Source organism: Triticum aestivum, chromosome 5B (assembly GCF_018294505.1).
Source record: "Triticum aestivum cultivar Chinese Spring chromosome 5B, IWGSC CS RefSeq v2.1, whole genome shotgun sequence".
In the NCBI taxonomy this organism is placed as follows: domain Eukaryota; kingdom Viridiplantae; phylum Streptophyta; class Magnoliopsida; order Poales; family Poaceae; genus Triticum; species Triticum aestivum.
Genome location: NC_057807.1, coordinates 578,434,092 through 578,459,426, shown reverse-complemented (window position 1 = coordinate 578,459,426; position 25,335 = coordinate 578,434,092). Strand labels below are relative to the sequence as shown.

The 25,335-nt window shown below is 47.0% G+C and overlaps 2 protein-coding genes, 1 non-coding gene and 4 pseudogenes across 3 annotated transcripts; all 7 read right to left on the bottom strand.

Annotated features, from left to right (window-relative positions):
• Window positions 1-1,508: 1,508 nt before the first annotated feature.
• On the bottom strand, window positions 1,509-3,917 carry LOC123113362 (60S ribosomal protein L13a-4). Its single transcript, XM_044534574.1, has 4 exons — window positions 3,572-3,917; window positions 3,341-3,457; window positions 3,169-3,256; window positions 1,509-1,840 (listed from the first exon to the last, which is right to left on the bottom strand). The coding sequence occupies exons 1-4, from the start codon at window positions 3,841-3,843 to the stop codon at window positions 1,697-1,699; spliced, it is 621 nt and encodes a 206-aa protein (XP_044390509.1). The 5' UTR covers window positions 3,844-3,917; the 3' UTR covers window positions 1,509-1,696.
• LOC123118051 (small nucleolar RNA SNORD24) lies at window positions 1,955-2,037 on the bottom strand. The gene has a single exon (XR_006457676.1). It is a non-coding gene; the product is annotated as a small nucleolar RNA SNORD24 (small nucleolar RNA).
• Window positions 2,132-2,207, bottom strand: LOC123118118 (uncharacterized; annotated as a pseudogene).
• On the bottom strand, window positions 2,320-2,395 carry LOC123118126 (uncharacterized; annotated as a pseudogene).
• Window positions 2,515-2,590, bottom strand: LOC123118119 (uncharacterized; annotated as a pseudogene).
• On the bottom strand, window positions 2,722-2,797 carry LOC123118116 (uncharacterized; annotated as a pseudogene).
• Window positions 3,918-4,887: 970 nt separating the features above from the next.
• LOC123113361 (uncharacterized) lies at window positions 4,888-9,580 on the bottom strand. Its single transcript, XM_044534573.1, has 8 exons — window positions 9,262-9,580; window positions 8,274-8,590; window positions 6,173-8,180; window positions 5,991-6,072; window positions 5,803-5,869; window positions 5,526-5,711; window positions 5,371-5,431; window positions 4,888-5,281 (listed from the first exon to the last, which is right to left on the bottom strand). Exons 1-8 carry the CDS (start codon window positions 9,563-9,565, stop codon window positions 5,109-5,111), a joined length of 3,198 nt encoding a protein of 1,065 aa, XP_044390508.1. The 5' UTR covers window positions 9,566-9,580; the 3' UTR covers window positions 4,888-5,108.
• Window positions 9,581-25,335: the final 15,755 nt, after the last annotated feature.

Genomic DNA, 25,335 nt, shown 5'->3' with positions numbered 1-25,335 from the left:
GTCATTGAGATATTTGGAGAAGAATATCTTTGAGCTCCAAATGAAGAGGACATCGCAAGAATTCTTGAGATGGGTTCAAAAGCCTTTCCGGGAAAGCTTGGATGTACCGATTACATGCATTGAAAGTAGAATATTTGCCCTACAACATTACATGGACAATTCAAAGGAGAAAGTAAAGATGCAACTATAATTCTAGAAGTTGTGGTATCAAATGACATGTGGATTTGATATTAATATTTTGGATTGACAGGATCTAATAATGATCTGAATGTTCTACGAAGATCTCACCTGTTTTCAAGGCTTTTTGTTGGTGAGGCACCTCCTGTGAATTTTGAAATCAATGGTCGTTCAATACAACATGGGATATTATAACTTTTGTTTAGAATATATCAAACAAGAGACAAGAAGCATGTAGAAAGCATTTGGGCTCCCAAAGCTCGCTTTACCATTGTTTGTGGTCTTGTACGCTTTTGGGATAAAAAGACTTGTGGCGTACCATGACCACATGTGCGATATTGCATAAGGGCATCTCTAACGCTGACCCGTAAATCGGACAACACATCCATCCGCGGACATGAATGCGTGAGCCGGCCATCCAATGCTATCCGCATACATTTCAAAATGCATTTCAACAGGTCAGAGAAAACTCATGCAAACCGGCTGATTTTCATATAAACCTGACCAAATTCATTACATTTCAGATTTTCTTTAAACTAAATTGTACTCTAACCTAGTCTAAGTGATCGTCGGCGCCCATTCCCATATCCCGCCAGCCATGAACCTCAAAAAATGAAGCTCAAGCTTCGCCGCTGCAGCCTTCATCTTTGCCTCTGCAGCCTCCGCCGCCGCAGCCTACAAGCGGCTAATCGGCCAACAAGGAGGAGCGAAAGGCCACATTTCGGCACGCGCATGCCGGCCAAGCCTACAACCTCCGCCTTCTCGATGCCTGCATAGGCCGACGCGGGACGCCTCTGCCATTGGCGCGTTCACGGCATCGGTCTCCGGTGAGCTCTACAATGGCGTCGATCTCCTCTTTCATTTCGGACGAGAGGTCCTCCCGCAAGGCTTTGGAGCTTGAGAAGGCCATCAAGAGTGTGGTGCTAAGAGAAGATTGAGAGTAGAGGAGGTTTACAAGGCATGTTAGTCAGAGAGGGGCGTCGCAAGGTCTGCTTTGGATGGCCGCTTTATAACGGCGATTGTAAAAAATTAGGACCGCGCAGCATCGGTTGTGGTTGAATTTAAATTCAAATGTTCAACTAAATTTCATATATGTTTGATTTTCAATTAAGTAAGCCCATATTTCATACAGAGCTCAAACCGAGAAATACCCAGCAAAAACACATTACTTGACGCGCTTTGATGGAACTTGACGCAGTGACAGTAGACTTTACCAACTTGGCGTAGAGACGACTATGATGGCCGCAAACGACATGTACAAAGGGTCATAACAAGGGACTGCAAAGGCCGTAGTAAAGAGAAAAACAGCAAGGCACCTGATAGACGTTCACTAGAATTCCCAAATGCACACATTTGATAAACGAAACAGTTCACCATGTAGAAAATTTCAAATGAGTGTCGCAGAACTGCATGCATAACAAAGGTTTACCAACCAGATTGTACTATCAGAGTTACCAAACTACTTAAAATACGACAGAGGTTTCCCAAAACTGATGGCGCACGAAAGCTCTGATATCTCTTAGTATTTGATAGGGGCCAGGATCTCCAGCTGAGTTCCCAACTTCTCCTCGGCTGCCTTCTCGGCCTTGACGCGGAGCTTCGCCAGTTGCTTTCTCCTGTCGTAGGAGATCTTGGCCTTCTCCTTCCTCTTTTCCTCCAGCTCCTGAATAAAGGCCAAAGAGTGATGAGAATCGGTATGCACAAACATCAGCTCATAATGAACAAAAACTGGCAATGGCAGATGTACTGTAATGATAACATTAGACTAGAACTAAAGAGCCTCAGAGATCTTGGTGGTTGAGATCATCAAGTGGGATAAACCCATCAAGAGTAGCAAATATTTTGATAACATCACAGGCTCGAAGGAAAATAGAACACCAGCAAAACTGTTGAATGAGATGCAAAACTGAAACCCAAAACAGAGCAAAATCTATCAAGAGCACAACATGGCATGATCTGTCAGAAGTAGCTGGTTGTGATAATCATTAAGAATCAGTGGGAATCCGAACGATTTTCTTCATCACACAGAAGGATGCAATGGAACCCAATATAACACAAAGAGCAAGAAGGTTCCAACCAAAATAAGAAGTGCATGTACGGCCAGTCATAAAGCAGTGCAAATGTAATACAGGAGATGCCATCATCCATCAGAAGTAGCTGGTTACTCTAATCATGAAATATCAGTGGGAATCCGAACGATTTTCTTCATAACCCGGAATCATGCAATTCAACACAACAGAACACAATGAGCAATAAGGTTCATAACCAATGAAGGAATGCATGAAAAGTCAGTCTAAAGCAGTAAAAATGTGCAAATGTACTTCAGGAGGTGGCATCACCCGTCAGAAGTAGCTGGTTATAATAATCATGAAATATCAGTGGGAATCCGAACGATTTTCTTCATCACGCAGGTAATGCACATCTCACCAGCCAGCAGAACACAAAAGAGGATACCAACAGTACTGCTAAGAGGTTTGCAAAAAATCAAAGGAAAGTATTTGCTCAATAATAAATGAGTACATATGTAGTACAAGAGATGGCATGATCCGTCAGAAGTAGCTGGTTGTAATAATCATGAAAAATCAGTGGGAATCCGAACGATTTTCTTCATCACCCAGATCATGCACATCTCAGCCAGCAGAACATCACAAGTGACATACGTAAAACAATGATTCTGAGCGTGAGCAAACAAAATTCTTCACAGTACTATAAAGCATGAACTGTGGCTGGTTTCTAAAATCCGTGGGAATCATCATAAACAGTTTTACAATGCAGAACAAATCATTTACCACCAGGAGAGTTTATATGACAAAAGCTGAAGGCGTATCTATTAGAGTACCAGTAAATCAGACTGAACTTTCATAGAATGATTAGTATAACTAGACACATTTTAGTTTAGCATTACATAAAAGACTAGTCTTAACAGACTGGTAGCAGTCGCACACTAGCAACTATTGAGCGCTGAAGAAACAGGACAGGGAAAGAGCATACCCTGATGGTGTCGGCGTAGTTCCATCCGACCTCCTTGGAGAGCTGGCCGAGGAGGCAGTACCTGTGCCCAGGCTGCAGCCTCAGAACCCTGCAAAACCACAAGCCACGTCAACATCAAACACACATACACGACGCACGCAGAGATCTAGAAGGCAGTCGAACGCCGACGTACTTGAGCGCGTCGGGGATGACCATGCGCTTGGTCCTGTCGTACGGCGGCGGCACGCCCTCGTACGCCTTGAGCCTGGCGAGCGCGGCCTCGCCCCTCGCGGTCTTGTGCGGAATCATACTGCAGAGCGCCACCAAAAACACGGCACCATCAGAACACACAAACCCAAATGGACACGGCGACGCACGTGCATAGGCGAGGCGACGGATCTAGGCGGCGGCGGCGGAGACGTACCCGCGGATGGTGCGCCAGAGGATCTTGGCCGGGGCGCGGAAGTGGATGGGGCCGTGGGAGGGCTTGGTGTTCATCCTCTTGCGGAGGAAGCGGAGGTACTTCATCTTCTGGCGGACGAGGCCGCCGGACATGCAGATCTCCTCGCATCGGACCACCACCACGCGCTGCCCGTTGAGCAGCTCCTTGGCGACGATCGAGGCCAGGCGGCCGAGCATGTGGTGGCGGGCGTCCACCACCACGCGCTTGGCGCACACGCCGGAGCCGGACACCATCTCGCCTCTTACCTGGCGGCGGCGGCGCTACTAGGGTTTGGAGTTCGGGGGGTGGAGGCGGAATGGAGACGAGTGCGCCGCTTAGGGTTTCGTATTTATAGATCTCCGTGTTTAGGGTGTCTTGCCTGGGCCAGTTGGTGGGCCTGTCCGGTCCGGGCCGTAGTGTTAGATGGGCTAGGCTTATTAGGTTTAAAAGGCTTTATGAGGCTAGAAAATGTTATTCTGCGCTGACGGGCTTGCTGAATGATTTTGTCTGATATACATACGGGCTGTGGATTTTTCTCAAAAAAAAAACATACGGGCTGTGGATTAAAAAAACATGCCAAATGTTGTAAATAGAGTACTAAAAATACTCCAAATATTAGTTATGAGTATGTTCTAGCAGAATGAAAATGATGACCTTCAAAAAGACAATGTCATCTGGAATGAAAAACAAATGTGTCAAGGGAGGAATTATTTGTACAAAGCTTTTGTCCATAATTAAAATGGCTGATAATATTAAGAGAAACAAACAGGCTGGTTCAATTTTCTAAAAAAAATTATTATTATTTTCTATCATAGATGATAATATCATTTAATTAAGTTTAAGTTTATGATAGTTGGATTGCGCTATTCTCGTCTGCGTGAATATAGCTTTGCGATCTTTGATTTCATGTTTGGCGAATTTATGTTATGATTTGACTAACTCCTAAAACACACATATAAACATTACATGTCACAAAGATGAATCCATACATGTTCTGTAGATCATAACCCAAAAAAAATGTCAAAGAGCAGTTCAAACACATGGGAAAATCGCACTCCGCAGCAATACTATTTTTTAGAAGTGGTGTAGATGTTATCTAGTACTAGATTTTTTTAAGCAATTCAAAACAAATGGAATAAACACTGGAGTAGTGCCGTTAAGGCTAGCAAGAAAATGGGTACAAGAAATAAAAGTACAAGACAAACCCACAGCAATGCCCTGGTAGGAAAAAAACATAAAAAACTGGAAGAAAAACTGAACAAATACAAGGCGGTGACAAACAATTTTAAAAAGTTGAGTCACCGTCTCAAAATTCATTCATATTCACTTGAAACCATCCGTACAAGTTATAACTGCTGGTGCCCAAAATCCAATCTTCGATGCACCAACTTTTTCCATAACCCACGATAAAATTAGTTTGGAGGTCAGGTATACAACAAACATGCCATAACTTCCCCTCATGTCTGAAGAATCAACACAAGATCAGTCTACTAGTCCGCCTCACTACATATTGGGAAGTTCAGGCACAAGTCAATGCGCCATACTCTTTACCAGCTATTTCAGCATAGAAGTCCCAATGTGGATCACTATGTGTAAGAAAAGGTTGACCAAATGGATTGTTGCGAACGTAGCACTCAACATCATCTGCAAAAACGAGTTTCTCCAGATACATGCGAAGATCTCCACCGGGACCTGCTTATCGGGAATTGTAATTTATATGCATCAATAGGCTGTAGTAGTGTAATAGGTAACTACATCAACATGAAATGGTGAATGCATACCCAATGAATTGTCGTTCCGGTTAAGATAGCTGAACGGCTGAGGAAAAATGGCAGTATGTGGCTGCATAACATATGCATGAAAATATGCATTATTCAAATATGGAGATGATACAGTTAAACAAGACACTGGTATATGAAAACAGCTGAGAAAATACCGGATTACGCAGAGCCTTGTAAGGAGAATCGTCCACAAGTAATGTATTGGAAGGTGAAAATTCCCCCTCCTTCCATGGAAGACCAGGTTCTTCCTTATTCCACAGTTTCTTCAATTCCTTCAGTACTATTGGTTTGTGCACGTTCTCCAGTGTGTTACGTCCAGTCATTGTGCATTTATCCCTGGCCTGCCCATATGAAGGTCGCAAAACATATTAGGACCAAAATAACATACAGTTGAGCATGCCCACCTACCACAGGTTCGTTTATGTTACGTACCCAAGAAAACAGTAGGTATGGTTTGAAATCTCTCATAAGGATGTCAACAACAGAATCAACATTTTTCCTAGAAAAATTATAAACCCCACATTAGTAAACATGGAGCAATGTGGATTAATATAAATCCCACGTAAGTAAGCATGGAGCAATGAGGATAAAGTAAAACAAATGAGGATAATAAATCGTACCTTTTCCTTGAGGACCATACACCTAGCTCGAAATTTTTTATGCAGAAGTTGAGAAAATCATCACAGTGAGGCCTTCGGAAGACTGGTAGAAAGGTGTAGTGCTATATTAATATCATCTGTCACAGTTCTATATCTGCATTTTCGCAAATAATAATTACGGACAATTGTACAAGTAACTTTACCTAGTTTCCTTCGAACCTTTGCATCAGCCATGTGAGCATTGTGGAAATCTTCATTGATATCCGCAAGAAGGCCATTCAGATCTAGAATAAGAAGCTTTTTCTTCCGAAACCCTGTCAAGGAATCTCTTGGAGGGAAGGACATTCTAAGCTTTTCGCTATATGCCTGAGCTAAATTTGAAGGGCTTATCTGGTCATTGTTGTGATTTGTTGATAAGCAAGTTCGTTCTTTCTCCTGCATTTCATTTCTTTCGGTACTGGTATGATCCAAATAGCTTCTTCCAAATCCATGCTCTGAATTCCTCCTGGCGTCTGATCCATACATGTTCATACTGTGATGAGCACCTTCCCTAAAGTTAGGGTCTGGTCTTCCTGGCTGAAAGAAGTTTGCACCTTCATTGAATAAATACGACTGGTTCCTCTGAAATCCATGCTCTGAACTCCCCATGGCGCCTGATCCATAGATGTTCATGCTGTGATGAACACCTGCCCTAAAGTTAGGGTCTGGCCTTCCTAGCTGAAAGAAGTTTGCACCTTCATCGAATGGATACGACTGGTTTCTCTGAAATCCATGTTCTGAATTCCCCGTGGCGCCTGATCCATAGATGTTCATATTGTGATGAAGACCTGCCCTAAAGTTAGGGTCTGGCCTTCCTAGCTGAAAGAAGTTTGCACCTTCATCGAATGGATACGACTGGTTCCTCTGAAATCCATGTTCTGAACTCCCTATGGCGCCTGATCCATAGATGTTCATACTGTGATGAACACCTGCCCTGAAGTTAGGGTCTGGCCTTCCTGGCTGAAAGAAGTTTGCACGTTCGTCGAATGGATACGACTGGTTCCTCTGAAATCCATGCTCCGAATGCCCCATGGCGCCTGATCCATAGATGTTCATACTGTGATGAACACCTGCCCTAAAGTTAGGGTCAGCCCTTCTTGACTGAAAGAAGTCTGCACCTTCATTGAATGAATACGACCGGTTCCTCTGCAACCCATGCTCTGGATTCCCCATGCCTCCTAATCCATACATGTCCATACTGTGATGAACACCTGCCCTTAAGTTAGGGTCTTCCCTTCCTAGCGGAAAGAAGTTTCCACCTTCACTGAATGGATGTGACTGGTTCCTCTGAAATTCATACTCTGAATTCCCCATGCCTCCTGATCCGTAGATGTTCCTACGGTGATGAACATCTGCCCTGAAGTTACGGTCTGTGTTTCCTCTCTGAAAGAAGTTTGCGCCTTCATTGAATGGATACGACTGGTTCTTCTGATTTTCAGATGGTAAGACCTTTCCTATTCCAGCACTATTAACTGATGTATGAAGAACAGCTTCTCTCATATGTTTACCAGACCCGAAATTCTTGTGCTCTTCTGCGATGTTAAGCTGGGAAACAAGATCAGAATGTTTGGTAACATCTTCACTAACTGCACTCGGATGAACTTTTTCTTCAGTTGATGAATGTAGGCAGTTGGTCTTCACATCTGCATCAACTATAACACCTTGAAGTGGCATCAGAGACACATTACTGCTTGCCAGTTGGTTGGAGTCAAGCACACATGAACCCAAGGATGTTGCAACATTCTCAGTTTCTTTCTCTTTAAGTGAACCAGGCAGAACTTCATCACAGTTCTTTTGAATGGTACTGTCTACATTCAAAATTTCCCTATCTGTGGTATCTGCATTAACAGCTGTGAATGAGTTTGTCAGGGATACCTCATCTGGATTTTTCTTTAGTCTCAAACCCATGCATTTAGGAGCTTCTGTGTTGTTCTCAGTAACCATCGACGTCAAACAAGAGGTACCAGTGCTAGTTGGCAAAGAAATATCATGTGAAGTGCTTGTGTTATGAACATGATTGCTATTCTCTTTTCCTCTGCTTCTATTCTTTTGCTTCTTCTCATCCTTCAAGCTGCTGGAGTTAAGAGAAGATCTGTTATTGTTTTCCTTCAATTCTTCCGAGATCCCTGCCAAATCGGCATTCTTCCTGTCTTCGCATGCTGGATCTTCATTCTGAAAATCAATTAACATTAGCATTTCAAGGGGCTATTAACACTAGTACTTCCCACTTCCTGGTATGCTGCAATTATTATGAAAGCAACTTACATCGGATTTCTTCAAGAACTTGCTCCTTGCATCTTTGGTTTCTACCACAGAGATCTCACGTGCGTGAGATTTGCTGCCAGCACTAGGAACATGTGCTGCCTCTTTATTTCCAGGCTGAAAATTCCTCTTCCTTGTACCATCCGAGTTTGCTGCCTGCTTGGAGGTGGTCTGCACTGAACTATCACCCAAATGTGCTTCTGAATTCCGGGGTGAATCTTCTCGAATTGAAATAGCGGCTTCGGTGCCATTCTCCGGATTGCTAATAGCTGTGTCATGTAGGCGTCCTTGAGCATCAGCTTGTGTACCGTCAGTGGTGTCTGCAAATTAAGAGCAATGGAATGAGCCTGTTCTTACTCAACTATTATTAAATCTAAAATTCCCCGATCCGAGGTTGAAGCTTAAGTAAAAAAATATATATATCACAATACAAGTAAACAACCGGCATGCCCTTTTTTTTTGTTCTATGTCGTTTTGTACTATTAGAAGATATTAGGCTGGATGAAAATAAAAGTTCTCGTCTCATGTCTGACCACTTTCGTTTTACAGCACACAGTGTTAATCTGGGGTATCGCTGCTCCGGGGATCATTGATCCTAGCTAACATCTGTGAAGTCGTGTAACGTTGTTAAGTTTCTGTATTTCTGTCAGTAGGTTTTCTGGTTGTGGCTGATAACTGAAGGAGATGTCTAGCTGATCGCCAGCTAAAAAAAACAGAGCAACAGCAAAAACAGAAAGGCTATTATCCTACGAAACAAGAAAGGAAAACAGGAAAAACAAAACTGTACGCTCGTCCCGCTACAGAAATTAAAAAAAAAATCAGAAGCTTGCACGGCTTCACAAATGTCGGCCGACTTGTTCGAACTAATCGAATTACTCGTTTATCTAGGACAACGATGAGACCTGGAGCGCAATACAGCAGATTAACGCGGCGTCTTGTGAAACGAAAATTTTCACAAAACCCTCCTCCTATCGGCCGCGCCGAGTCGTACCTGTGACGGGAGCTCCCTTGGACGACGCGGCGCCGGCGGTGGCAGGGGCGCCCGGCTCCTCCGACGCGTCCCGGGCCGTGGAGCCGTGCGGGGGGCTCGACGGCGGGCTCGCCGCGGGCGGCGGCGGATCCATCCGGATCTGACGTCGGAGCGGAACCGAGAAGCGGGACAGGGAGACGAGGGGACGGGAGGGACGAGGAGGCCTAAAAAGCGCGTGCTGGCAGAGGCGGTCAGGAGGAGGCAAGAGGAGTGACGATGACGCCTTTTGGTGTGCAGCCTTGGCTGGCTCTGCCTCGTGCTCCATCAAAGTCGTACCAATGGCGGAGCAGGTGTGCCGCCACCCACCGGTTCGAATTGACCGCTCTGGGTCCGACGTCCGAGCTTTTTTTTTTAGACAAACCAAGCTTTTTATTCATAATCCACAGTGTGGGATACAATTTGGGTTATGGGATTGACCATACGAGACATGGGGTCCCGGCCCCAACGAAAGGGAATGCTTGGCTAACTTATGAGCTTCTAAGTTCACTTTTCGACTTTCAAAAGTAAAATTACACTGAAATAAACTAGAGTAGGCCTTGATCTCAGAAATGATTGCTCCGTACGCTCCCTTTGATGAAGTATTGATCTTGTTCACAACCTGCTTAGCATCCGAAGCAATGACCACTTGGTGTAGGTTGAGGTCATGCGCCAATGCAAGAGCTTCTCTGCATGCCATAGCTTCAAGGGCTGCAGGGTCATCTACTACACACACAACTAGTGAAGAACTGCCCAGGTAGGTACCTCGATCATCCCGGCAAACTGTCGCGGCAGCACCACCTCTTCCTCTGCGCACTCCTGCATCAACATGTACCTTTGCAAAACCTTCTGGAGGCGCTTTGGGACGTAGCATTCGGGCCCCAACTGCTCCATTAAGTTGTCTCGGCTGTGGCGCCTTCTCCTTGATCATCTCGAGCTCGCTTATAAACCTGGCGACGAACGCATGGATTGATTGAGGGCTTTGGAAGACTCCCTCATGAATTGCTTTCCTCCTTGCAGACCATAGCGCCCATAGCGTTACTGCCAGAGTGACAAACAGATTATGTGGAAGTTCCTCCATCATGTTAAACAGCCAGCACTTAGCATTAAGCTCGGCTGCTGTTGACATTTTATGTACTAGGTCCTCATCTGCCAATGCCCAAGTGCATCGTGCCATGTTGCGGTCCAGCAAGGAGTGTCTCCATGAGTCTGGCGCGCCACAAAGTCCGCATGTAGAGGAATCTAACATGTGTCTATGAGCTCTAATATCTTCCGTTGGCAAAGATTGCTTCGACAGTCTCCACAAAAACATTCTGACCTTCCCCGATACAGCTGTTTTCCATAGGTAAGTCCATGCCTTTTGTTCTCCATTATCGCTGGAGGAGCCAACGCCTCCATTGAGCCAAGCTTCTCGACGAGTTTTTGTATCCACGAGCATGTTATAGGCAGACTTGACAGAGAACGTCCCTCGTCGTTCAAAATGCCAGCCCCAGAAGTCCGACATATTCCGAGTACACAAGGGGATTGACAGAATAACCTTCGCATCCATCGGCAGAAAGATTTGCTCCACCAAGTGCTTGTTCCAAGTTGCCGTTGTGGGATCAATTAGCTCAGAAACTAGCTCTGGTGGGTTTTGAATTAAACATCCATATGACTTCAGCATCTCACTCCTTGGGAGCCAATTATCCTCCCAAATTCTGGTAGACTGTCCATTGCCTATTCTCCTTATAATACCTTGCTTCATAATATCCCGGCCTTCAATGATGGCTCTCCAAATTTGCCTAGGATGACCTCCCAGTTCTGCCTCAAGGATGGAACAGTGGGGAAAATATATGCTCTTCAGCAGCCTAGCATTCAGTGAGTCAGGGGATTCCAACATGCGCCAGGCCTGCTTAGCTAGCATGGCAAGGTTAAATAACTCAAAGTCCTTAAAACCTAGGCCACCCATACATTTTGGTTTTGTCATTGCTTCCCAGGACACCCAGTGTGGTTTACGTTTACCTTCCTTACTCCCCCACCAGAATTTGCGTATCAGCATATTTAAGTGCTCACATAGTCCTCTAGGCAGCTTAAAGCAGGACATGGAAAAGACAGGCACAGCTTGAGCGACAGATTTAACTAACACCTCCTTTCCAGCAGTTGACAGGGTCATCTCAATCCAGCCCTGTACCTTGCTCCAAAGACGGTCCTTAAGATATTTGAAGGCCCCGTTTTTGAGCTTCCTATATCCGATGGCATCCCCAAATATTTTTCATTCAAAGTTTCATTTGGCACATTAAGCAAAGTCTTGATCTCCTGCCTAACACTGTCTGGCACCCCTTTGCTGAAATATATAGTTGATTTTGAGTGATTTATTCGCTGGCTTGTGGCCTGACTGTATATCTCCAGAATGAGGGGGTCCGAGGTCCGAGCTGACCGAGGCTCCCGTGGGGACGACTCGGGAGTATATCTGGCCATGGGCCGGGCCGGGCTTGGGCTGGGCCTGAAAAAGCCCACGGCAGAAAACTGAGGCCCATGCCCTCCCAGGCCCTATCACTGGGCTACTTTTCAAGCCCAAGCCCGGCCCATCTGGTAAAAAGCCCTAAAAAGCCCTTAGGGCTTAGGGCCGTGGGTCGGGCCTCTTTCTTCAAATGCCAATATGCCAAGCCCAAGCCCATCCAGGCCCTACTGATGGGCTCAAAACTTAGGCCCAAGCCCGGCCCATGGGCAAGCCCATTGGGCCTAGGCCCTGGATTTTAGGGTCGGGCCTGGGTGGGCCGACAGGGCCGGGCCTGAGATGGCCAGGACTACTCGGGAGTAGTACGTACTCCTACTACGAACCGTTCTCCTTCCTGTCCGGAATTTCAAAAAGAAGTTCGTGTTTTCCTTTTGGTATTTTGTTGAGCACAACGCTAAGAACATCTCCAGCCGGCCCGCCACAAGCCCCTCCAATCACTTTTTTTCGCGTCGGCGGACAAAAATTCTCCCACTCGTGCCTCCAAAGTCGCCTTTTTTGCCGGATGAAGCAAAAACTGGCGCTAGCAACCCCAACGCAAAATCAGGGAGCTGGGGGGCACCTGCGGGGGGCTAACTTCACCGTTTTGCAGGCGCTGCCCCACATGCAGTGAGATATCTCCTTTCCCCCACCTTTTCGTCTTTCTCTCCCCACCTTTTCATTTCTATCTATCCCCACTTTTCCTCCTCCCGTCGCCGCGCGTACCTCCTCTCCAGCTCGCCCTCCTCCGCAGTCAGCCGCCGCGGCGCGTCCAGTCCTCGTCGACGCCGTCCCCGACACCCACGGACAACATTCCCTCGCCACCGGCGTCTAGGAAGGAAGCGGTTGCGCAGGCCAGGTCCTGCCTCACCACGGAAGGTCAAGAAGCAGCAGCGGCAGTACTCGGTGGCACCGGACGCGCTGGGCGCCTCCTCCACGTCCACGCCTCTCTCGGCCTCCTCGCCGGGCCCGAGTGTGGAGGCTACAGGCAGCCCCGGCCACGAGCTACGCACCGGCGGGCGAGCACGGGCACAACTGGCGGCGGCCAGCGGTGAGGCGGGGCGAGCGCGGCGGCCAGGGCGGGGCACGCGACGCACATGCAACGCTGCGGCGAGGCGTGCAGGCCGTCCTTGGCGCACGTCGCCCCAGACGCCCCCGGACGCTGCACCGTGCTGGTTCTCCATCTCCCCCTTCGTGTTGTTGACTGGCTCTACCATGGCATCAAGCGACCACCCGAGCTCGTCGACAGAGTACCCCAGCAACTCGATATAGTCGTGCATGGCCATCTTCTTGCGCGTGTGGTTGGACAATGACGCGAGGCCGGCGACAGCCCAACGGCGGCGGGTTCGGTGCGCCGTGTGGTCGTCTGCGGCGGGGGCGTCGTCGGTGCAGCAGTCCTACACGCTCAGGCTCCCCTACTTCTCGCCGACGTGCACCTCCCTCGCCTGGCCATCTTCCTTCTCCTCCCTCGTCCGCTCGCCGCTGATGACCAGCACCCGCTCGTCCTTCACGTCGGCGGGGGGGGGGGCATGGGCGTGCGCATCCCCGACGTAGGCGCGTGTCGGGCCCTGCTTCTCGCCAACACTGCTCTTGGGGGCGCAACGAGTGGAACAATTTGCCCCCGCCCCCCGGCCAAAATTCTCGCCGGCAGCCTCCCAAGCGACGAAAAAATGCCTCCTGGGGGGCTCAACGGTTGGAGTTGCTCTCCAAACCCGCTCGCACACCCTATAACATACAGACTGCGCCATGTCACCGCATGCATGCATGTGAGAGTCTTTTTGGATTTTCAGTTTTTAAAACATTTTATCTCTTAAATGAAAATTCGATTGAAGATCCGTTTTCACCATTAAATCCCTCGCCACGAGATTTTTGAAACTAGATCTCATATCAATATATTTTGACGAAATTTTTTTTGGGTTAAAAGTTGCCATGTTTACACTGAAGTTGCCATGATATATTTTAGTTATTTTCTTCTATATTTAAAAATAAATTTTGACATATAATAAAATGGGGAATTAAGAAATTAGACTTGCCATGAACCATAAACTAAAATTGTCATGATACATGCACTTAAAATTGTCATTGTTCATACAAAAAATAATTTTCATGGTCAAAGTACTAGAATTGACATCATCAAAAAACTAAAATTGTCATGCTCTACAAACTAAAAATTACCACATGGCAACTTTAGTTTAAGCACTATGGCAACTACAGTGTAAACAACATGGCAACTTTTAAGAAAAAAATCGTTGAAACATATTAACATGGGGTCTAGTTTTGAAGATCTCGTCGAGATGGATTTAATGGTGAAAACAAATTTTTAATTCAATTTTTTAATTAGGAGATAAAACATTTTTAAGCCTAAAACCAAAAAGATTCCTGTTAATGTCATTTGTTCATACGTGGCAAAATGAGTGGTGATAGAGACGTGTAGGCAATGTGCAAGATGCCACACGTATGGGTGTTAGTTTTTTCGTTTGTCGATTGTTTTGTCGGGTTTACAATAGCATCATCCATAGGTCTTTTTTTACACTTGGCGTGCGTTCTTCAATAGGGGGCATGGATATATTAATACATGCATTTAAAAAAATCTCAATGAGCTGCCATGAGTTTAAATTGTAGGCATGCTTGCAGTGCTGGATCAACGAAGCAAAAAATTACGTCTACCTTGCTTATCTTCTATATCTAAATAGGGGCGCCCTTCTAGTTGATTTTCCTGCCTTCTCGTGAAACATGTCACCCGAATTGTTCTAGCCGTTGGTGCAGCATGGATCGATAGTCTATAGCCGTCCAATCAAGTGTTGGTCAAATTTACCAAGAGCTGGCACCGCCAAGTGAACATATACCATTTCGTTCTTTCCGCTCGCTGCTGGCCCATACACCATCTTTTGGGCTGGGCGTAAGATTTGCTAACAAGGTTGTTTGTGCAAGCCCATGGGAAATAAAAGCTCGTACACATCAAGATAGCCCATATAACTGTTCGCATTAGGTTTCCAAGGTTCGTTTCAATTCCGCTTGCTGCTGCCACTCTCTCTTCCACTATCATGAAACGACATCCACTAATACACATGAAACATCAGCATTTAGTGCCCTTCAATACCCCGCCCTCCATTACCTTGCAAATGAAACTGGCCGCAGTCTTTAAAAGGACGTCATCGACCACAAAAGGCTGCTCGGGTCCTCCTACCCCCCAAGCTAGCCTCCAACCGTCAACTCTGCTAGTTGGATGCTACCTATTGTCAGCCACCGCCAGCCTTTCCTTTCCCCAGGCTCATGTTTTTGAATTTGCCATCTTGAGCTTCGATCCAAAGGTGTCCACCGCCAGGAGCCCTCCCGGTTCCGGGGTTACCGTGCCACGACCCACCCTTCACCGGGCAGACGATGCCGCCCCCACAAGAAGCCATCGCCGCCCATGCTCCCCCCAACCAGCCCATGCTCTTCTTAATGCTTTCCTTGATCTCACGAAGAGTGGCTTCTCTGGCTTGGTCTTGCTTTGCTTGGACTTGACTTTGGCTCGTACTTGACGGGTCCAGCTATATTGAGGTAGCCACTCCCCGGCAAGCCCTGGCCATCGGGGTGGAGGCTTTTTGTCCGTGCACAGGTCAGGGGAAATAAACACCCATGTTTGTGTACCCCGACAGAAGCCCCCGGGCCTAATCCAATCGTGTTGCTGGGCACATTGGGTTAGACCCCAAACAGTGCACGGACACGCATTGAATAAGTGTTGCCCATGCAGTTTTCATCATGATGACCGGTCAATCCCACGTCCACTTTGTGTAATTACCGCAGGTCGTGGGGTCGTGGAACAGTAACCGTTAGTGGGAAATGCGCCTGCAAAAAGGTAACTTCCCAAAAAAATAGTGAAGAGCCAGCCCCCATGCGTTTTCCCAATAAAAAGGCAACGCGAAGGGGCACTGCTCATTCGCATATGTTTCTTCTTCCTTCATCTTCTTCCTCAAGCCAAAAAACCGCCTTCGCCACCATTATCCGCCCCCAAAGATCTCTTAGATATTTCTCTCCTCCTACGTGTCCAAGAGATGGGGCGAAAGACGGGCGCCGTGAAGGGGAATCAAGCAACCACCATGAAAGATGTCACGGCGGAGGAGAGGAGGGGAAAAGCAGAAGAACTGGACAAGCGGCAACGGGAGGATGTGGTTTCTCCCCGTCACATCTAGATGGCAATACCTTAATCACGAGGTATGCCTATATGTGGGGAAGGGAAGTCACGAATGGGCACAAAGCGCCCGTGGTTCTGCCGGAGGGGGGCAAGATTCCATCGGATTCATACTGCTTCTTCTGCGCGTACTTCCTTTGTGGCCTCTCTTGCCCCTTCTCCGACTTATTTTGCGCCATGATGATGGTGTGCGGTTTTATCTTCTAGACTTCACGCCCAACGCGATGGCGTGTGTGACAATCTTTGCCCACCTGTGCGAGAATTTTGTTGGAGTCACCCCCAACCTGGATTTGTTCAGACACTTTTTCATCCCGCATATAGAAGATAAATCCCACCACTCGGGAAACATAAGCTGGATCCCCCAGGGCAGGAAGGAAGACTGGGATTATCTCCCTGGCCAGCAACGCGACAAGTGGGAGGAATGGAGGGCAGACTGGTGTTGGATCCAGGACAAAGAAGCCCCTGAGTTCTGCTTGACACGGACCGAATGCGTCATGCATGGAAGTGAGTAGAGAAAGTTGGGCCTCACCGACTATAGGCTTCGCGCGACGCTGAACAGGATCGCCCGTCTCAAAGCTGTCGGGCTAACCGTCGATCATGTGGGGGCCGACTTCCTCCGGTGCTGCATTGCACCATTGCAGAAAAGGGACAAGTTTGCCTGGGAATACAAAAACTCTGCCGACAGGATGCGCCTGTACCCAAGCCCCGCCAACAACCTGACGGTGTATGGCCCCGGCTGGTTGTGTGAACAGCTGTTTGGCAATCTCGGGCCATTTCATTTGCCGGCAAGGGTTGTTCCCCTGCATCTCAACTCCGCCTTGGGCCATATCTTGCATTGGATTGCAACGTCTTCAGGGTTCATGCTGATTGGAAATTGCCCGCCCTGGATGCAGAGATGGCTGGGTCTCTCGTTTGGAAGAAAGAGCTTTCAGGGTGGAGGACGACCTTGTCAAGCGAACCTCCAGGGCAGAGGTAATGTTCATTGCAACGCAGATCGTAGAGGGCAATGAGCTCCAGGCCGCCGGGGGAACGGGGCCCGAGGAGGAGGAGGAGGAAGATGCTGAGGGTGACGACTTTTCTAATGAGGGGACTGAAGAGCGCGTTGCAGAAGCGGCTACTGGTCTTGATCCTGTCAGGGCAGGAACCCCTCAAGTCATGGCAGCAGGGGCCCTGATGTCTACTATGCAACCTTCTTCTTGTAGACGTTGTTGGGCCTCCAAGTGCAGAGGTTTGTAGGACAGTAGCAAATTTTCCTCAAGTGGATGACCTAAGGTTTATCAATCTATGGAGGCGTAGGATGAAGAAGGTCTCTCTCAAGCAACCCTGCAACCAAATAACAAAGAGTCTCTTGTGTCCCCAACACACCCAATACAATGGTAAATTGTATAGGTGCACTAGTTCGGCGAAGAGATGGTGATACAAGTGCAATATGGATGGTAGATAAAGGTATTTGTAATCTGAAATTATAAAAACAACAAGGTAACAAGTGGTAAAATTGAGCACAAACAGTATTGCAATGCTAGGAAACAAGGCCTAGGGTTCATACTTTCACTAGTGCAAGTTCTCGCAACAATAATAACATAACTGGATCATATAACTATCCCTCAACATGCAACAGAGAGTCATTCCAAAGCCACTAATAGAGGAGAACAAACGAAGAAATTATGGTAGGGTACGAAACCACCTCAAAGTTATCCTTTCTGATCTATCTATTCAAGAGTCCGTAGTAAAATAACACGAGGCTATTCTTTCCGTTCAATCTATCCTAGAGTTCGTACTAGAATAACACCTTAAGACACAAATCAACCAAAACCCTAATGTCACCTAGATACTCCAATGTCACCTCAAGTATCCGTGGGGTATGATTATACGATATGCATCACACAATCTCAGATTCATCTATTCAACCAACACAAAGAACTTCAAAGAGTGCCCCAAAATTTCTACCGGAGAATCAAGACGAAAACATGTTCCAACCCCTATGCATAGGTTCTCAAGGTCACATAACCCGCAAGTTCATCACCAAAACATACATCAAGTGGATCAATAGAATACCCCATTGTCACCACGGGTATCCCATGCAAGACATACATCAAGTGTTCTCAAATCCTTAAAGACTCAATCCGATAAGATAACTTCAAAGGGAAAACTCAATCCATTACAAGAGAGTTGAGGGGGAGAAACATCATAAGATCCAACTATAATAGCAAAGCTCGCGATACATCAAGATCGTGCCAAATCAAGAACACGAGAGAGAGAGAGAGAGAGAGATCAAACACGTAGCTACTGGTACATACCCTCAGCCCCGAGGGTGAACTACTCCCTCCTCACCATGGAGAGCGCTGGGATGATGAAGATGGCCACTTGTGAGGGATCCCCCCTCCAGCAGGGTGTCGGGACAGGGTCCCCATTGGTTTTTGGTAGCTACAAAGGCTTGCGGCGGCGGAACTCCCGATCTAGGTTATTTTCTGGAAGTTTCAGTATTTATAGGAATTTTTGGCGTAGGTCTTGGGGCGCCCCCCTAGGGCGTGCCCTCCACCCTCGTGGGCAGCCCGAGACTCTTCTGGCCCAACTCTTGCACTCCTGGGCTTCTTTTGGTCCATAAAAATTCGTCAAAAATTGGCACGCCAATTGGACTCCGTTTGGTATCCCTTTTCTGTAAAACTTTAAAACAAGGAAAAAACAGAAACTGGCACTGGGCTCTAGGTTAATAGGTTAGTCCCAAAAATAATATAAAAGTGTATAGTAAAGCCCATTAAACATCTAAAACAGATAATATAATAGCATGAATACTTCATAAATTATAGGTACGTTGGAGATGTATCAGGCCCAAGAAGAGGGCGAGACTGAGGATACGAGGCAACCCGAGGTGAGGAAGAAGGGCTCGAGATGGGTCCTCAAGCTCTAGAGCCAAGTCGGCGTCTTCACAAGCGGGCTAGCCGGGAGACAGTGGCTCCTACTTCCTCGCGGGTCACCAAAAAGGTGAAGAAGACAGCCACCAAGGATGATAAGCAGAGGTGGCACGTCGTCAATGCGATTGCCTTTCTCAGGCCAAGACTCTGCCCGTCAAGCAACGTGTGGTCACGGGGGTCAATCCTAGCCCCTCATCAAGCTCGACGTCTCCGCCAAGCTCGATCCCACTAGAGATCTCGGCCCTACCGACGAGTTCATTGCTGCCGGGAAGTTCCGCTCCTCCAACTCTGAAGAGGGGCAGGGCGACCCTGCCGCCCGCGTCGTACGAGTTGGGCTCCATGCTCATGGACCCACAGTGAGCAGAACGACCGAGTCTCTTTGTTGAAACATTCTGTACTTAATTGTTGATTTAATCTTGTCTTGTTGACTTGGCAGGGACGAAGAACCCCTTGCTCAACGGGCCAAGCAGGCCAAGCATAGGCGTTTTCGGGCCATTCGACAAGCGCAGGTCTGGCGGGGGATAGGGGCAGGGGATCCCGTGCCCAGCCCCCAGTCCAGTCCCCGACATGATGGTGTGGGACACACTTCGCCTGTTCGCGGAGACACGGAGGAGCACCCCTCATCCCCCGGCAAGGGGTTGAGCGAGAGCCAGCAAGGCGGGGCCCACCAAGAGGGGTACACCTCCCAAGGGTCCCCGCTAGCCAAAGTTCAAGTAGAGGAATCACCGGCAAGGGCTCCACTAAGGGGTCTACTCGCGTCGAGGCCACAACAACCAAAGGGGTGGTCATGGACCACACGCAGGCAACCGATGCTACCGGGCAAGGAGTTGTCACCTTAGAACAGCCACCGCCGGGTAATCCACTTGTCCTTGCTTCTACTCGCTTGAATTACTTATCTTCCTGGCTTCGATTCAGTAGTGTCTGGCTCTTTATTATCCCATCTATTTGGTTTTATCTGCAGACTCGTCAACTGATGAACCTAAGCTCTTGGAGGAGGTGGCCAGTATTGGGAAAAGTGTTGCCGAAGAAGCAATCATGATTGCTGCCGTAGAAGGCCACGACAGACTGCCAGGGATATTCGGGAATTTTTGGAAGAAGTAGCAAAAATCCCTGGCAGCATATCTAGCTTGGATACAGTCATCGAGGAGAAGGCTCCTCTCCAATCTATGGGACCTTTTCCCTTGAACTCCCCTCGGCCACGGCCCTGCAATCTTCCCCAAGCAAGTTGGCGCTAATCCTTGCTCAATCTGGACATGCGGCTCCGGGCTCATCTGTCTCAGCGGGCGCAGACTTTGATGAAGAAATCAGACGCATACTGGCGCTGATATCCCAGAGGATTGATGTCACGCCCAAGATGCGACCCTATCCTAAAGGAACTCGAAGGTACCACCAAGGATAGAAGCGCATCTTGAAGACGCTTTTGCAAGGTGGATATCATTACATCAACATTACAAAATAGATAGGGATACATACATAAGGCATATAATGCCACACGAATACAACATCATCTTACATAAGAGCACCATCCGACTACGGATGAAACACAAATAGAAACTCAAACGACATCCACCCTGCTAGCCTAGGCTGCCGACCTGGAACCTATCCCCTGATCGAAGAAGAAGCAGAAGAAGAACTCCAAAACAAGCAAACATCGCTCTCGCGTCAAGATCATCGTATAACCTGCACCTGCAACTGTTGTTGTAGTAATCTGTGAGCCACGAGGACTCAGCAATCCCATTACCATGGGTATCAAGACTAGAAAAGCTTAATGGGAAAGTAAGGGGTAAAGTGGTGAGGTTGCAGCAGCGGCTAAGCATATATGGTGACTAACATACGCAAATAAGAGCGAGAAGAGAGTAAACGGAACGGTCGTGAAACTAGCAATGATCAAGAAGTGATCCTGAACTCCTACTTACATCAAACATAACCCAAAACCGTGTTCACTTCCCGGACTCCGCCGAAAAGAGACCATCATGGCTACACACGCGGTTGATGCGTTTTAATTCGGATCTGGTGTCAAGTTATCTACAACCGGACATTAACAAATTCCCATCTGCCACATAACCGCGGGCACGACTCTCGAAAGTTTATACCCTGCAGGGGTGTCCCAACTTAGCCCATGATAAGCTCTCGTGATCAACGAAGGATATTCCTTCTCCCAGGAAGACCCGATCAGTCTCGGAATCCCGGTTTACAAGACATTTCGACAATGGTAAAACAAGACCAGCAAAGCCGCCCGATGCGCCGACAATCCCGATAGGAGTTGCACATATCTCGTTCTCAGGGCAACACCGGATAAGTCAAGCTACAAGTAAAACCAGACCTCGAGTTTTCCCGAGGGGGCCCCGCAGGCTGCTCGGTTCGGACCAGCACTTAGAGAAGCACTGGCTCGGGGGGGGGGGCTAAAATAAAGATGACCCTTGGGTTCATTACTCCCAAGGGGAAAGTAGGTGGTGGTGAGGCAAATGGTAAAACCAATGTTGGGCCTTGCTGGAGGAGTTTTATTCAAGGCGAACTGTCAAGGGGGTCCCATAAATCACCCAACCGCATTAGGGACGCAAAATCCGGGAACATAATACCGATATGACGGAAACTAGGGCGACAAGGGTGGAACAAAACACCAGGCATAAGGCCGAGCCTTCCACCCTTTACCAAGTATATAGATGCATTAATAATACAAGAGATATTATGATATCCCAACATAATCCTGTCCACCATGGAGCAATCTTCAACTTCACCTGCAACTAACAACGATATAAGAAGGGCTGAGCAAAGCAGTAACATAGCCAAGCAACGGTTTGCTAGGAAGGGTGAAAAGGTTAGAGGCTGACATGGCAAATTGGGAGCCTTGAAGAATAAGTGATAGGTAGCGCAGCATAGCGATAGAACGAAGCAACTAGCATAGCAATGATAGTAGTGAGATCCAAGGTGACGGTCATCTTGCCTGAAATCCCGCTAGGAAGAAGAACGAGTCCATGAAGAAGACGAACGGGAGTAGTCGAACGAATCCTCACAATCGCAACATTACCGGAACTAAGAAGCAACACCGGAAAGAAACAAACAACATGGTAAACGCACAATCATAAACATGGCATGATGCACAAACAAAAATATGATGCATGACCGGTTTAATGAGGCATGGCATGGCAAAGTGCAACAAACAATACTACAAGTTAAGTGGAGCTCAATATGCAACGAGTTGCATATTGACAAAACACCACATTCGAGTTATTTAGTTCGCTCTCATTTAGGTACACAACAATATTAAATGTTGTTAAACATGGCAAGAGGTGAGGCATAATAAAACTACCTATCTAGGCAAGTTTAAATGAGGTCGGAACAACAAACAACAATTCCGGAAAATCCTCAAGTCCATATTTTGAATTTGGTACTGTTCTGCCCTAAAACATATTTTAATGTTGTTAAACAGGAAAATAAAGTGGACCATGTTATTCTATGCATTTTTCCACCCCATTTACATATAAAGTTTATTAAAATTGGAGTTGCGGTTATTTAGATATGAATTAAACCATTTTAGCATGTCATTTGAGCAAATTTAAACAAACAACATTTTAAACATTCCAAACATGGATGAAAGCAGCATATTGTGAAACTAGACGAAATTCTAAGCATTTTGCATATATAGTTTGTTTAATTTGGATGCATGCATATTTAGTTATTAACAATACAAAACAGGGGCATTTTCTGTAATTAAGAATGCATTGGAAAAATGCTAAAATACATAGACTGGAAAAAAACATATGCACGGGCCAGAAGCATTAGAGTGCAGTGGCCCAGAAGTGAAATCGGGCCCAACCGGCTATGGGTGTGCACACTGGGGAAAAAAGTAAACAAAACAGGGGCAAAAGAATTGGGGGAACAACAATATGCAACGAGTTGCATATTGACAAAACACCACATTCGAGTTATTTAGTTCGCTCTCGTTTAGGTACACAACAATATTAAATGTTGTTAAACATGGCAAGAGGTGAGGCATAATAAAACTACCTATCTAGGCAAGTTTAAATGAGGTCGGAACAACAAACAACAATTCCGGAAAATCCTCAAGTCCATATTTTGAATTTGGTACTGTTCTGCCCTAAAACATATTTTAATGTTGTTAAACAGAAAAATAAAGTGGACCATGTTATTCTATGCATTTTCCCACCCCATTTACATATAAAGTTTATTAAAATTGGAGCTGCGGTTATTTAGATATGAATTAAACCATTTTAGCATGTCATTTGAGAAAATTTAAACAAACAACATTTTAAACATTCCAAACATGGATGAAAGCAGCATATTGTGAAACTAGATGAAATTCTAAGCATTTTACATATATAGTTTGTTTAATTTGAATGCATGCATATTTAGTTATTAATAATACAAAACAGGGGCATTTTCTGTAATTAAGAATGCATTGGAAAAATGCTAAAATACATAGACTGGAAAAAAACATATGCAAGGGCCAGAAGCATTAGAGTGCAGCGGCCCAGAAGTGAAATCGGGCCCAACCGGCTATGGGTGTGCACACTGGGGAAAAAAAGTAAACAAAACAGGGGCAAAAGAATTGGGGGCACAACAATATGCAACGAGTTGTATATTGACAAAACACCACATTCGAGTTATTTAGTTCGCTCTCGTTTAGGTACAGAACAATATTAAATGTTGTTAAACATGGCAAGAGGTGAGGCATAATAAAACTACCTATCTAGGCAAGTTTAAATGAGGTCAGAACAACAAACAACAATTCCGGAAAATCCTCAAGTCCATATTTTGAATTTGGTACTGTTCTACCCTAAAACATATTTTAATGTTGTTAAACAGGAAAATAAAGTGGACCATGTTATTCTATGCATTTTTCCACCCCATTTACATATAAAGTTTATTAAAATTGGAGCTGCGGTTATTTAGATATGAATTAAACCATTTTAGCATGTCATTTGAGCAAATTTAAACAAACAGCATTTTAAACATTGCAAACATGGATGAAAGCAGCATATTGTGAAACTAGACGAAATTCTAAGCATTTTACATATATAGTTTGTTTAATTTGGATGCATGCATATTTAGTTATTAATAATACAAAACAGGATTATTTTCTGTAATTAAGAATGCATTGGAAAAATGCTAAAATACATAGACTGGAAAAAAACATATGCACGGGCCAGAAGCATTAGAGTGCAGCGGCCCAGAAGTGAAATCGTGCCCAACCGGCTATGGGTGTGCACACTGGGGAAAAAAATAAACAAAACAGGGGCAAAAGAATTGGCGGCACCCTGGGATTTGATCCCAGGACCTCCTGTGTTGGCCCGATCTGCAGTAGCCACAACGCTAGCTGTAATGCTTGTGTTCAGAGAGGGGCGCCAATCTATTTGAACAGGGCAAAGGCCCGGTCTGGGAGCCATGGATGCACAACAACTTGCCGGTGACGATGGCGAGCAATGCAGCGGCTACAGGTGCAGCAGAACAACGGCGGGGGTGCGGAAACCGACGAGCATGCTTGCGCGCGTGGGTGCAGCAAGGGACGGCGCGGTGAGGCGAGTGCTGGGCGGGACCTAGAGGCAGGGCTGCGGTGAGTGCGATGAAGCGAGCACGGGCTCGTACTCAACTCGGCGCTGGCGAGCAGGACTGCAGGAATGCTAGCGAGGCATGCGGGTGCTCGGACGTGCGAGTATTGCGGGTCTCGTGCGCAAAGGTCTGAACAGAGGAGCTAAAGGCACGAGCTTCCGCTCGCTACCATGGCAGGTCATGGTGGCCGGAGCTCCTGTTCACGAAGGGCGGCGACTACAACGTATGGGACGGAGCAGGAAAAACGGGAGAAGGAGCGGAGCATCACCGTGTGGGTGCTTCTGGAGTCGAACACGGTCGCGGGTGACCGGAGATGGCGGGAGGACGCGATGATCGACGGAGCCGCTCGGGTCCGTGAAGCAGAGGAAGATGACGAATATGACGTCGAGGAACTTGGCGATCCGGGCTCGTGGAGTCGCGGGGAGATGTTTCGGGAGTCGCGGAACTTGCTGCGGAGGAAGACGACGACCGAGAGATGCTGGCTACGCCAGGCTTGAGCTCAGCTCGGCTGGTCATGGCGATGGCGACGGCAGGGGCGTGGGGAGCTTACCTCGGCGGCGGGAGGAGGCAGAAGAGGGAAAAACGGAGCGAGGAGGAAACCCTAGGGTTGGGGCAGGATTATATAGGAGGAAGGGAGCAGCTCCGGCCGTCAAATCAACCGGACTGCCGAAGTGGACATTCTGGATGATCTGCCGTACAAGGGGAAGACGATGAATAGGGGAATGGTACTGGTGGGCTGGATCGAAGGGGTAAGTGGGCTGCAGCGCTGCGCGGAGAGGAGCTGGGCCTCAGCTGGAACTCTCTCTCCCCCTCTGTTGTTTCTTCTTATCCATTCATAAGATATAAATGGATCTTGCATAAATGCACAGAGAGGTAGGAGTGGAATTAGGGAGAGAGAGAAATAGTTCTGGAGTCCTTGGAATATGCAC

Bases quoted from the DNA above. Each gene is read 5' to 3' on its own strand.
- LOC123113362 (XM_044534574.1), bottom strand. From the start codon at position 3,843: ATGGTGTCCGGCTCCGGCGTGTGCGCCAAGCGCGTGGTGGTGGACGCC. The intron at 3,458-3,571 runs GTACGTCTCCGC...GGCGCTCTGCAG, and splicing joins CTCTGGCGCACCATCCGCGG to TATGATTCCGCACAAGACCG. The intron at 3,257-3,340 runs GTACGTCGGCGT...GTGGTTTTGCAG, and splicing joins GTCATCCCCGACGCGCTCAA to GGTTCTGAGGCTGCAGCCTG.
- LOC123113361 (XM_044534573.1), bottom strand. From the start codon at position 9,565: ATGGAGCACGAGGCAGAGCCAGCCAAGGCTGCACACCAAAAGGCGTCA. The intron at 6,073-6,172 runs GTAAAGTTACTT...CCTTTCTACCAG, and splicing joins AAAGGTTCGAAGGAAACTAG to TCTTCCGAAGGCCTCACTGT. The intron at 5,870-5,990 runs GTACGATTTATT...TAATTTTTCTAG, and splicing joins GTATGGTCCTCAAGGAAAAG to GAAAAATGTTGATTCTGTTG.